At 38.0% G+C, this 12591-nt stretch overlaps 1 protein-coding gene across 1 annotated transcript in view; it reads right to left on the bottom strand.

The window, feature by feature from the left end:
* The window catches only part of HOOK3 (hook microtubule tethering protein 3), a 96788-nt gene that overhangs the window by 13963 nt on the left and 70234 nt on the right, over window positions 1-12591 (bottom strand). Inside the window, exons 17-19 of the mRNA XM_066234104.1 lie at window positions 8065-8099; window positions 3365-3447; window positions 1429-1529 (exon numbers count right to left, since the gene is read on the bottom strand). Of these exons, the coding sequence (XP_066090201.1) occupies window positions 1429-1529; window positions 3365-3447; window positions 8065-8099 (219 nt within the window). The remainder of the gene's footprint in view (window positions 1-1428; window positions 1530-3364; window positions 3448-8064; window positions 8100-12591) is intronic.

The raw sequence follows: 12591 nt of genomic DNA, 5'->3' as shown, positions 1-12591 counted from the left end.
TTGACATTCTTCTACAAAATCATAAGATTATAATCTGTAAGACAATTCTTACAAATCATCATTATTCAGTCCAAATCCTCATTTCCACAGGTGTTTCCAAAATGTCTTTTCTAACTGCCCTTCTGCACCCAATCCAAGACCCAAACACTAATGTATTATATTTGGTCCTGATCGCTTTGGACATTTAAAAATTACAACAGTTTCTGCCTGACTAGGTGGTGGTGCAGTGAGGAGAGCATCAACTTGGGACACTGAAGACCCAGTTTCAAAACCCTGAAGTCACCGGCATGAGCGCAGGCTCATCCAGCTTGAGCATGGGATCACAGACATGACCCTGTGGTCACTGGCTTAGCCCAGTGGTCACTAGCTTGAAGCCCAAGGTCTCTGGATTGAGTAAGGGGTTCAGCTGAAGCCCCCTGGTCAAGGCTCATGTGAGAAAGCAATCAATGAACAACTGAAGTGCTGCAAATTCGAGTTGATGCTTCTCATCTCTCTCCTGTCTGTCTCTGCCCCTCTCTAAAAAAATAAAATAATATAAAAAAATAAAAATTACAACAGTCTCTTGTGTTCCTCCACACCGAATGAATGCCTATTTTTGTTTCTCATAACATTGACTTTTATCCCAAATTCTACATTTATCTGATGACTTCCTGAAAGTGTTAAACTTGTTCCACTAACCTCATTTTCCCTGGCAACTGAAAATTAGGTCTAGAAGATTGCTTAGATTCAGGTTAAATAATACTGGCAGTGATACTTCATCAGGAGGCACAAGATATTGGTTGTCCTATCATTAGCACAGGGAATTCTGATTACTAGTTAAGGTGATGACTGCCACTTATTTTCTATTTAAAGGTACATTTTCCTCTTGGTACTTCTTGGTCTTCTCCTAATTCTGCATGAGAATTCACTGTTCCTACACCTTATTTTCATAAGTCACTGAAACATGATCAGAAAGTGAGGTGACCTGGCTGGCTGGCTCAGTGGTAGAGCATCAGCCTGGCATACGGAAGTGCTGGGTTCAATTCCTGGCCAGGGCACACAGGAGAAGCTCCCATCTGCTTCTCCATCCCTCCCCCTCTCCTTCCTTTGTCTCTCTCTTCCCCTCCCACAGCCAAGGCTCTATTGGAGCAAAGTGGGCCCAGGCACTGAGGATGGCTCCCTGGCCTCCGCCTTAGGCACTGGAATGGCTCTGGTTGCAGTGGAGCATCGCCCCAGATGGGCGGAGCATCGCCCCCTGGTGGGCACACCAGGTGGATCCTGGTTGGGCGCATGTGGGAGTCTGTCTGCCTCCCTGCTCTCACTTCAGAAAAATAGAGAAAGAAAAAAATATAAGGGTAAACTTATAAAAAATATAAGGGTATATAAGGGTAAACTTTCCCAATGAAAAAAAAAAAAAAGTGAGGTGAGCTGCCACCAGGGCATACTTACACTTTTAGCTTTCTCTAAGTATTTCTTGTATCGTTCTTCCATTTGCTTCATTTCCTCTTCTTTCTTCCGTAAAGCTTCTTGTAATTCTTCAATTTTTAAGGCTGCAAATAGGACAGTAAAAAAGTTTTTCAGATTATAACAACTTAAAAATATTTCAGCTAATAGTAAGTAGCTAATAGTTTTGAGAGTTCTATTTCTATAATTTCCTTCTTTAAAAACAATTCATAAAGCCCCTGGCAATGGGCAAAAAAAAAAAAAATTCATAATTTTTCTTTTTACAAAAAGTTTTTCTTATAAATAAAAACTTCAGTATGGAAGTGCTTGAATTAAAAATTACCCATTGATGGATGAATGGATACACAAAATGTGGTGTGTGTGTGTACATACATATATAATTGAATATTATTCAGCCTTAATTCTGACCCATGCTACAATATGAAGACATTACATTAAGTGAAATAAGCCAGACATGAGAGGACAAATACTATATATTTCCACTTGTATGCGTGGAAATACCTAAAGTAGTCAAAATCGCAGAGACAGAAAGTGGAAGAGTGGTTACCAGGCGCTGGGAGGGCAGCGTTTCAGTTTGACTGATGGAAAGTTCTGGAGATGATGGTAGTTGTAAAACATCAATGTACTGGAAAGCTGAGTGATTGCTTGTGGTTGCATAACAATGTGAATATACTTAATGCCACTGAACTGCATACATAAAATGGTTAAAATCGTTACTTTTATGTTATGTATATTTTATTGCAATAAAGAAGGAAAAGCTTGTGTCTTGCTCCACCTTCCATACAAAAGAATTAATTAAGTCAAGCTATACACATGTTTAAATTTCAAGGGAAGTAGAAGTTTCAACTACACTATGAAAATAACTAATTACATAAATTATTCATTGGCATCCATACTTAAGGAAAAACAAAACTACAATTAGAAATTTAAGAAATATTAGGGGGTGGAAGTAGGGGGAGGAGGGCAAAGGAGGGGAAAACAGGGACAGAAAGACTTTGCTTTGGGTGGAGGTGCACGACATGGTGAGCAGATGGTGTTATACTGAGTTGAGCACTTGAAACCTGTATGGTTTGGTGAACCATGTCATCCTAATAAATTAAAAATAAATTAATTTTAAAAAAGAGCCTGACCAGGTGCTGGCACAGTAGAGAGAGTGTCGTTCTGGGGCAACGGGGACCTAGGTTCAAAACCCCAACAGTACCAGCTTGAGCATGGGATCAATGGCTTGAGCCCAAGGCTGTTGGCTTGAGCAAGGGGTCACTGGCTCAGTTAGAGCGTCCTGGTCAAGACACGTATGGGAAAGCAATCAATGAACAAATAAGGAGCTGCAACTACAACTTGATGCTTCTCATCTCTCTCCCTTCCTGACTGTCTGTGTCTATCTGTCTCTCACTTAAAAAAAAAAGAAATATTGTGAAGATGAGATACTACTTTTTATAAATAAAGCAATCCTTTAATAGCTAGAATATGTAATACAACCTATTTATAAAATAAAAAATTTTACATAAACTCATCATAAAATGAACCTATCAAAAACTATGCTAACCAGTTCCTGGATGGTTGGCTTAGTGGTAGAGCATTAACCTGGTGTGTGTATGTCCCAGGTTCGATTCCTAATCAGAGCACACAAGAGAAGTGACCATCTGCTTTTCCACCCCTTCCTTTTTCTCTTCTCCTCCCACAGCCATGGCTCTATTGGCTTAGGTACATTGGCTCTGGGTGCTGAGGACGGCTCTGTGGAGCCTCCGTCTCAGGCACTAAAATTAGCTCTGTTGCAAGCATGGCTTCAGAAGGGAAGGGCATTAGCCCCAGATGGGGTTACTGGGTGGATCCTGGTCAGGGCACATGTGGGAGTCTGTCTACCTCCCTTCCTCTCACTTAGAAGAAAAAGTAAGAAAACTGTTAATCAGGAAAAACTCACAGCTATTGTTAAATCTTGGTTCAAGATCTTCAATAATGGCTCTCTTCTTCTGCAGTTCATTATTAGCTTCATGCAACTTCTCTCTGTAACAAAATATATAATGCTGTGTCATCTACTATTATGTATTTTTTTCATTTCAAATGAAAAATATAAGTTCTTTATTCTTGGGATATACTTGCATAGCACATAATGCTATAAAACAAAGGTGAAAAGACTAATCCAACATGAATTTTTAAAAATAAGTTTAAAAAGAGACAAAATCTCAGAGTTTGAAATAGTTGTCATTCTTTTAAACATGCACGAGACAGTACAAAGAACTTAATGATATTTACTTTTTTCCTAGAAATAAGGATATTGTAAAAATTAAATTAAAAACTTTGCAGAGGTTTTACGATGCAAAATCTTATTGCAAAAAGATGAAGTTTTAAATATAAGAACAGAAAATACTCTATGCCAATAGAAAAGAATGATGCGTGCTAGCTACTACCTGGATAGATGGCGCAGAATGTTGAATATAGAAAGGCAGACACAGTACGGCAATACTGAATGGTTACATTTATATGAAGTTCAGAAAGTGTCAAAACTAATGAAAAGTGATTGAGGTCAGCACAGTGGCTACTTTGGGGATGTAATCAATCAATTAGAAGGAGGAACGAAAAATCCTGGTGGGTTGCCGGAAATATTCTATATGTTGATCTGCATTACCTATGTATGTAGGAAAACACTCATTTAACTGTAGACTCAGGAAATTAGGATTTGTGTTCTTTATTGTATTAATTTATGTTCCAATACAAACATAAAATAACGAATTAGCCAAAAGTAAGTTTTTTCCTGGCATTTAGAAAATTTAGAAAATATGTAATTATCCCTATTTAGTATTTAGTGTGGCATTCTGTAATATGAAAGAGAAAAAAGGCTGCCAAAATACAGAAAAACAGAAAATAGAATACTTGGTTTTCTCTATTTCTAGTCTTTTCAATGCATAATATATTAATAAATTTCTTTTTTAATAAATCTCTTTTTAAACAATTTTGGGGGGGCATGACATAAAAACTAGGTTTACAGTTGAATGAAAAACAGTTGATTCCTGTATTACTTAATAATTACTGTATTATTTCCCATATGAAGCACTGTAAACCTATTTTCCCCACCCTACACACACACACACACACACACACACACACACAAAATACATATAGTTTAAAGAACAAGAAAAACTAAGCCCAGTGAAGAAATAGATTAAGGAACAAATTCTTCCAGAACCGTGTCCCTATTACCTTCCTAGAGCTAATCAAAATTCAGAATTTCAATCACTCTCATGATTTTTGTGATAGGCCTTTGTACACTCAAATGCATTGCTTAATTTTGCCCAATTTCTACTCTATTTCATTACGTATACTATATGCATTATTCTGTGACTTCTATCATTTACTTAACATTATGTTTTTGAGATTCATCTTTGTTGTGTTAGCCCCAGTGTATACATATTAACCACTGTATAGTGTTCTACTGTTTGAATATACCTCATCCTATATTTACAATTGGTAGTATTTGTATTGTTTCTACTTTTCTGTGATTACAACATTCTTCCATACTTTCCTCTACATGTCTCCTGGTACACATGGACACCAGCATTGCTAGGAATCTTTGGCAGTGATTTTGAACTGGTGCGCTGCAAGAATTTTTAAAACATGCAACATCTGACTATTTAGTCAGGGGCACTGACATCTTTTCCCTTAGATTGTCAAATAAAAAAATGACAACAGCCAACACAATAGCTGTCCAGTGTGAATGCTCTCTCAGGAACCATAAAATATATAGGCCATATAATAAGAGTTGCATCTTACTGGTCATGTTGCATAATAAGGTTGCATCTGATTGGTTAATTCTTGGTACTAGAAATCCTTATATACAAGTATAGGCATCTGCTTTTTCAAAAAGTTATTTTGAAGCAAAAGGGTAGGTAATTACTATTATTTTTTTGTAAATCAATCAAAATTATACTTTTTGTCAGATTAGCAAAAAATATATTTTTTGGTGTGCTACAGAATTTTAGTAATTAGTTTGCGTGCCATGATATGGAAAGGTTGAAAATTGCTAATCTCGCCTGACCAGGTGGTGGCGCAGTAGATAGAGTGTCAGACTGGGACTCAGAGGACCCAGGTGTGAGACCCCGAGGTCGCCAGCTTGAGCACGGGCTCATTGGGTTTGAGCAAGGCTCACCAGCTTGAGCCCAAGGTCGCTGGCTCGAGCAAGGGGTCACTCAGTCTGCTGTAGCCCCCAGGTCAAGACACATATGAGAAATCAATCAATGAACAACTAAGGAACCGCCACAAAGAACTGATGTTTCTCATCTCTCTCCCTTCCTGTCTGTCTGTCTTTCTTTCTCTCTGACTCTATCTCTGCCACACAAAAAAAAGAAAGAAAGAAAGAAAGAAAATTGCTGATCTCGGGTATATACAGGGGAGTGGAACTGATGGGTCACAGAATATGTGCATGTTCAAGTTTACTAAGAACACTGTACTCCCCAGCCGTGGTTTAACATCTCTGGCAATACTTAGTACATCTGATTCTTAAATTTTACCAATTTGGGCCCTGGCCGGTTGGCTCAGTGGAAGAGCGTCAGCCTGGCGTGCAGGAGTCCAGGGTTTGATTCCCAGCCAGAGCACACAGGAGAAGCGCCCATCTGCTTCTCCACCCCTCCCCTCTCATTCCTCTCTGTCTCTCTCTTCCCCTCCCATAGCCGAGGCTCCATTGGAGCAAAGTTGGCCCGGGCGCTGAGGATGGCTCTGTGGCCTCTGCCTCAGGCGCTAGAGTGGCTCTGGTCACAACAGAACGACGCCCCAGATGGGCAGAGCATCGCCCCCTGTTGGGCATGCCAGGTGGATCCCAGTCGGGCGCATGCGGGAGTCTGTCTGACTGCCTTCCCGTTTCTGGCTTCAGAAAAATACAAAATTTTTTTTTTTTTACCAACTTGGTGTATGTAAAATGGTCTCCCTTGTCATTTTAAGCTTGTATAGAATTGACCATTATTTTAATGTTTATGGGCCCTGTGTCTCCCCCAAAGATATGGTGAAATCATAATCCCTAGTACCTATGAATGTGACATTTGGAAACAGGGTCTTTGCAGATGAAGTTAGTTAAAATGAAGTCATACTGGATCAGGCAGGGCCCTAAGCCCAACAACTGGTATCCATGAAAGCCGTAAGAAAAGAGACATACAGAGGGGAGAATGACATGAAAATGAAGAGAGAGATTGGAGCGATTGACGCATCTGCAAGCCAAGAACGCCCAGGACTGCTGGCAGCTGCCACTAGACAGGAGAGGGCCCGGGACAGGTTCTCCCTCAGAACCTAGAGGGAACCAATCCTGTCGGCACCTTTGATTTCAGATTTCTGTTTTAGAGTAAAATTCTATTGTTTTTATCCACCCAGTTTGTGGTAATTTGTTATATGAACCACAGTAAATGAACACAGGTCTCTCTAATAAATTCTTCTTGATGACAATTATTACCATATAAATGACAACACAAAAAATGGTCAGGCCATAAATGACAGGTATTCTATTTTTTCCAATAAAGGAACAGGAAATGAGGAAAGGACAGAACTCAGTACTGAATTCTGAACCTAGGTTACTCTACAATGTCTGGGAGGTAACATTTTCTGTTCTGCTACGTCAAAAATCTGCCTATTGTTAGACTTGCTACCAAGAGTTAGCAGCAAGGGGTATTTCACCTTCTCCACATTAAAAAAAATAAATTAGCATGAGGTAAACTGCCAGACTATAGTATTTCTTCCCAATATTAGTAAAATAAGTCAAAATTATCTACTGAGGATATCTGATTTACTCTAGTGTAACATTGTAACATTCTAACAGGCTAGTAATTCCTGGCCACCCTGTACTCAATGTTTGCACAAGGAGAGAGTTTTGCTAGAGTGACAGGAAGGGTTAAATTTGTTACTGGGTGTGAGAAAAATCATGAAACATTCCTAACTTTGTCAACCTTAGCTAAAGATAATGATGGATGAAGATTTTCTTCTTCATTAGAAAACAAATCTTTTATTTTGAAATTTATTTCATCATTTGGTTTAAAAAGTCATGTTCAGATATATCTGCAATTCAAGGAAATGTTAGATAATCTGCTACTAACAAACTTTGTAAGAGATTTTTTTTTAATTTTACTTAAAAAGGAAGATTCAGCCGGTCATACCCCAAGAGCCGGCAAATTCAGCCGGCTGCCTAATTTTTCTTATACCGAGTTTTATTGGAACATAGTCACAACATTAGTTTCTGTGTTATCCAATGCTGTCTTTAAGCTCCAATTACAAAGCTAAGTGGTTGTGGCAAAGACAATGGCTTCCAAAGCCTTAAGTGATTACTATTTGGCCCTTTACAAAACAAGTTTTCTGACTCTTGATCTAGAGTGTCTCAAATTCCTAACTATGGCTATAAGTCCTACCATGAAGTTATAAAGCCCTGGAATCTCATTTGAAAATAGTAGTTCTAAAGCAGTCATTGTTTTGACTTGAGGATCTTGGGTCGAGAAGACCCGTTAGACACTATTAATATATGTCTTATAATGTCCTATATCTTCAAGGGACACACATGCCATAGCCCAGACACTCTGTAACTACCTAACATAAAATACTTATGTTTCACCAGATAATATAAAAATGAGCCTGAATAGCTTTTATACTTACAAATGTTCTTCAAGTTTCTTTTTTAGAAGAACTGACTGAAATGGAAAAATAAAATTTATTAGTTAAAAACATTTTTACTACTAGTAATTATTTTCTAAAAATTAAGAGCATAGTAGTAACTAACTCTGAGTGAGCCCTCAGTAATCTTTCTGGTCAAAGAGCTCAAAACATACAATGTACCCAAGTTGATTTCACTTTGACAGGGAGAGAGCAGCCCGTAAGTGACAGCAGTCAGTATAAAATACCCAGAAACTACATATCTGAACTCTCTATTTATAGTCAGGGAAATAAGTAAAAAAGCCACTTATGTACAGACCTAATATTCTGGACTTGGTAGGCAGAACTCTAATATAGTAGCCTTTCCATAAGACATTTTTTTAATATTGTTTCCCTTGCATCATGATAAAGTCTGGGATCAATTTCCATAAGTACTTATGACTGAATCAGTGATTTACAAATATGCACAGATTGTAATCAATTTATGTGCTAGTATGTGAATATGAAGGATGGTATAGACACAGAACTTAATATGCTAGAGAATGAAGTTTTGACTGGGTATTTAAAAAAAAAAAAGTCTCCTGAAAAGCAGGAAATGAAAAATGACCTAAAAATAATCATAAAAAATAGTGGCTTCAAAAAAAAAAAAGAATAGTGGCTTCTACATAGGATGGCTAGGTTCCATATCTAAATTTAATACTGGTAAGGGACATACAATTAGTGAATTCTATGAAACACTTCATTTGAGGTAAATGGTTATATAATTCATTCAGTCAAACCCAATTAATATAGGCTTATTAAACAGACTGTTCAATCAATCAATCAATCAATCAATAGCAGTGATGAGGAGAAAACACTGCACACTAAGTTCTTCGATTTTCAGTTAGCTTATTCGGTAACGATTACCATAACTATTTATTCAAGTCCATTCTAACACAGCTCTGGAATATTTCAAATTTATTTCTTTGCTCAGTAAGTTAACTACAGCTAGATCAGTGGGCCAGTCTTCCATCACTGTTTCCCCAAAATATAAAAAAGGTCATAACCCTATTAACTTCTGATTATGCTTGTTCCTCCTTCTCTAGTGCAAGGGGTAAAATAAAAATACTTTCTAAATACCTTAACTTTAACTTTGCACTTATGTTCTGATTAGGCTCTACAAAATTTATTTTAACTGTGATAATACATAATAAAATGATTTAATGAGGGGTTAATATGCCAGGCACTGCACTAAAGCATGTCGTATAAACACTGTCTTATGTTAACCTCACGACACTGAGTAATATTAGCCCATCCTATAGCTGGAGAAGGTGAGGCCCAGAGACATTCAGTAGTTTTCAAGTGGCAGACATCTTAAAGCATTTTAACCGTAAAGCGCAGAAACCTATAAGGCAAATAATATTGGTATGTTCATTTTGCATAAAGTCCCTGCAATCTAAAATTTTATTACCATCAACTACGATGGCAAATAACATATAAATAATAAAATTGCTTAATATATAGAAACAAATAGGAAGCCATACTTACAATAGCCTTGAGCAGAAACCATGCCAAGAGACAGAGAGGACATATTAGTATGAAGCAAACACGGCAGCCAATAGAAGGAACGATTTAGTAATTTATGAATAGAAGTAAAAGATATGCATTTTTTTCAAAAATGTACATTTTTCTTTCTTCTATGGTCTCCTTATCCTGTCTTGTTCTCTGGAGTGTTATACACTGTGGCTAGCTCAAAACAGCCATATGACTGGATATAACAATGCTTTTCTGCTTCCATGCTAAAAATAAATGACATAAAAATAATAATAAAAATGTGCAAACCATCCTACTCTAACTTAAGGTTTCTGAAAGGACTGTGCTTTTGATAACAGAAATAGGTAGAAATTAATGTTGTTCTTCAGAGGGGACCAATTCCATTTGGCAGATTGTTCTACGCATTACAAATTCCTGAGAAGCAACACTGTGGGTCAGCGAAGAGAGAAGACCAGAACATCAAAAGTCTGCTGGGGAAAGAACCATATATCCTGTACCATGCTATTTCTCTAAACCATGTGGAGGCATAACATCAGAAGAAAGAAAGTTTCTAGCTGAATATTTCCTATATGTAGAAAAAATATCTAAGAGAATCCCTAAGAATTTAGAACAAGACATCTCATGAGCATCTGGGCAGTGAAACTGACTAATTTATGCAAATAGTACTTTACAGGGCTTGCATTTCACTTCTGAAATATGTTCTCTTAAAGTAATGGCATACAGCACATTTAATTAGATCTGATTACCACAGTGATATCTAACCAGATCCTGTAAAATTATTTTTTACAGAATATATTTATGTATATTTTAATGTAAGTGAGAGAATCAAGTACAAAGGTTATCACTACAGCACTAAGGCTGAGTTGATAGTGATGTTCCACTGTTTTTACTTCCTGTGTACCACCGGCCCCAGCCCCTCTCTACCACAGCAAATCAACAAAAGGACGGTGAGCTTTCAGAAACCGAAGCTAAGGATACATTTACTGCAGGGGGAGAGAGACCTAGAGATGTCACTGAACTAAAAAATGTTACCCACTTTGGTTAATTTCTAAGAGACTCTTAGTTAGGCTAACTAATATTTTAATATACAAGTGCTGTGTTTGCTTCATCCATTTATAATTTAGCATTCTGGATAAAAGCATGGTTTAAAAGTAAACTATGACATTTCCAAGTAGTTACATTTTTTTTTTTAACTGATGGATTTTAGAGACAGAGAGATAGGGAAGCATTCATTGTTCCACTAAGTTGTGCATCCATTGGTCACTTCCTGTATGTGCCCTGACTGGGGGTTGACCCGCAACTTTGGCATTTTGGGATGACTCTCTAATTGACTATGAGCTAACTGGCCAGGGGCCAAACTAGTTCCATTTTAAGAAAGGAATAGGTAGTTTAAATGTTGGTCACAATTTGAGGAAGTGGAAATCAACCTGGGAATCTAAGAAGAACTATCAACACATTGATTAAAGGATGAATTAAAATCACCACAGAGAAGAGCATCCTGCCACTGTAAGCTCCTAAATCTGACACAACTACTAAAATTAGGGCATGGTGGGCTTTCTGTATCTAATATTCTCAGGTTTGAAGTATTGTACTAGTTAAACTCTCCTTCTTTGATTCCTCTTGTCCTTATACCTTCTTATGCTAATAAGGCTGATGAAACTGGACATATCTAGTGCTGATAAAATAACTCTACCAGTGGGAACAACCAAATATGTAGGTTTATACTCAAGAGACAGTTTACATCAAGTTACACTGACAACAGGAAAAAACAAAGCAAAACAAAAACCAACTGGCTGAAGCCATGATTGGTCATTAAAATTTAGGTTTTTCCCCCTTCTTTACATTACTTTTTAGCACTTTATAGTCGCAGCTCTATTGTATACTGCTCATTAAATACAAAGAATTTGAAAAATATGATTCATTTACACTTTCCTCAGAGACTGACCACTCGGTGCTGCATCCGCACTGCGGCAGACAGTGAGCACGAGGAGATGAGAAAAGGCCCAGTTGCTGGCTCAACGTATTTTCTGTATTCTAGACTTGAGCGTGCCAGTCAAGCAGGCAGGGCTATGACAGACAGAGTGCGAGGGGAATATTTAAAAGGTCAGTGAAATCATACTTGAGTGTGTACTGGGGGTAGCAAGCGGGATTCAGAATTTAGAGATGATGGGATTCTAGGGATGACATTATTTTCTTAATAATCAATTTTACGCCTGACCAGGCAGTGGCGCAGTGGATAGAGTTTGACTGGGACAAAGAGGATTCAGGTTTGAAACCCTGAGGTCACCGGCTTGAGCGCAGACTCATCCGGCCTGAGCGGGGTTACCAGCTTTAGCGCGGGTTCGCTGGCTTGAGTGTGGGATCATAATGACCCCATTGGGGTCGCTGGCTTGAGCCTAAAGTCACTTCACTGGTTTGAAGCCCAAGGGTGCTGGCTTGAAGACCAAAGTCGCTGGCTTGAGCAAGAGGTCACTCGCTCTACTGTAGTGAGTGTGTCGTCGTCCCCCCCCCCCCCCCCCCCCCCCGTCAAGGCACATATGAGAAAGCAATGAATGAACAACTAAGGAGACTAAGGTGTTGCAATTAAGAATTGATGCTTCTCATCTCTTTCCCTTCCTGCCTGTCTGTCTCTATCTGTCCCTCTCTTTCTCTCTCTGTCACACACACACACACACAAAATCGACTTTACATAAAAAATCCTACATGAACATGCTAAGTTTCTACCGGCACTTTTTTGTTTTGGTCATAGGGGAAAATCCTATACTTTGAATACTGAGTTGAGTACTTGTAAAACATAAATCTCAATTAATTTCTTAGCTGATAACTACAAATGAGCTTTTAATTCTCAGCAGAGTAAATCTGAAAGAGACAGTAAAATACCATCTGGCTGTTTATAAGGAAAGCTAGGGAAAGGCAAACACTGCTGCTTTTCTATAACCAACAGAATTATAAATTATTCTGAAAAGAACATCAAGTAAAAGAATAAAATTACAGTTT

The sequence above is a fragment of the Saccopteryx bilineata genome, chromosome 6, assembly GCF_036850765.1.
Source record: "Saccopteryx bilineata isolate mSacBil1 chromosome 6, mSacBil1_pri_phased_curated, whole genome shotgun sequence".
NCBI lineage: Eukaryota > Metazoa > Chordata > Mammalia > Chiroptera > Emballonuridae > Saccopteryx > Saccopteryx bilineata.
This window is presented reverse-complemented; position numbering and strand designations above follow the sequence as displayed.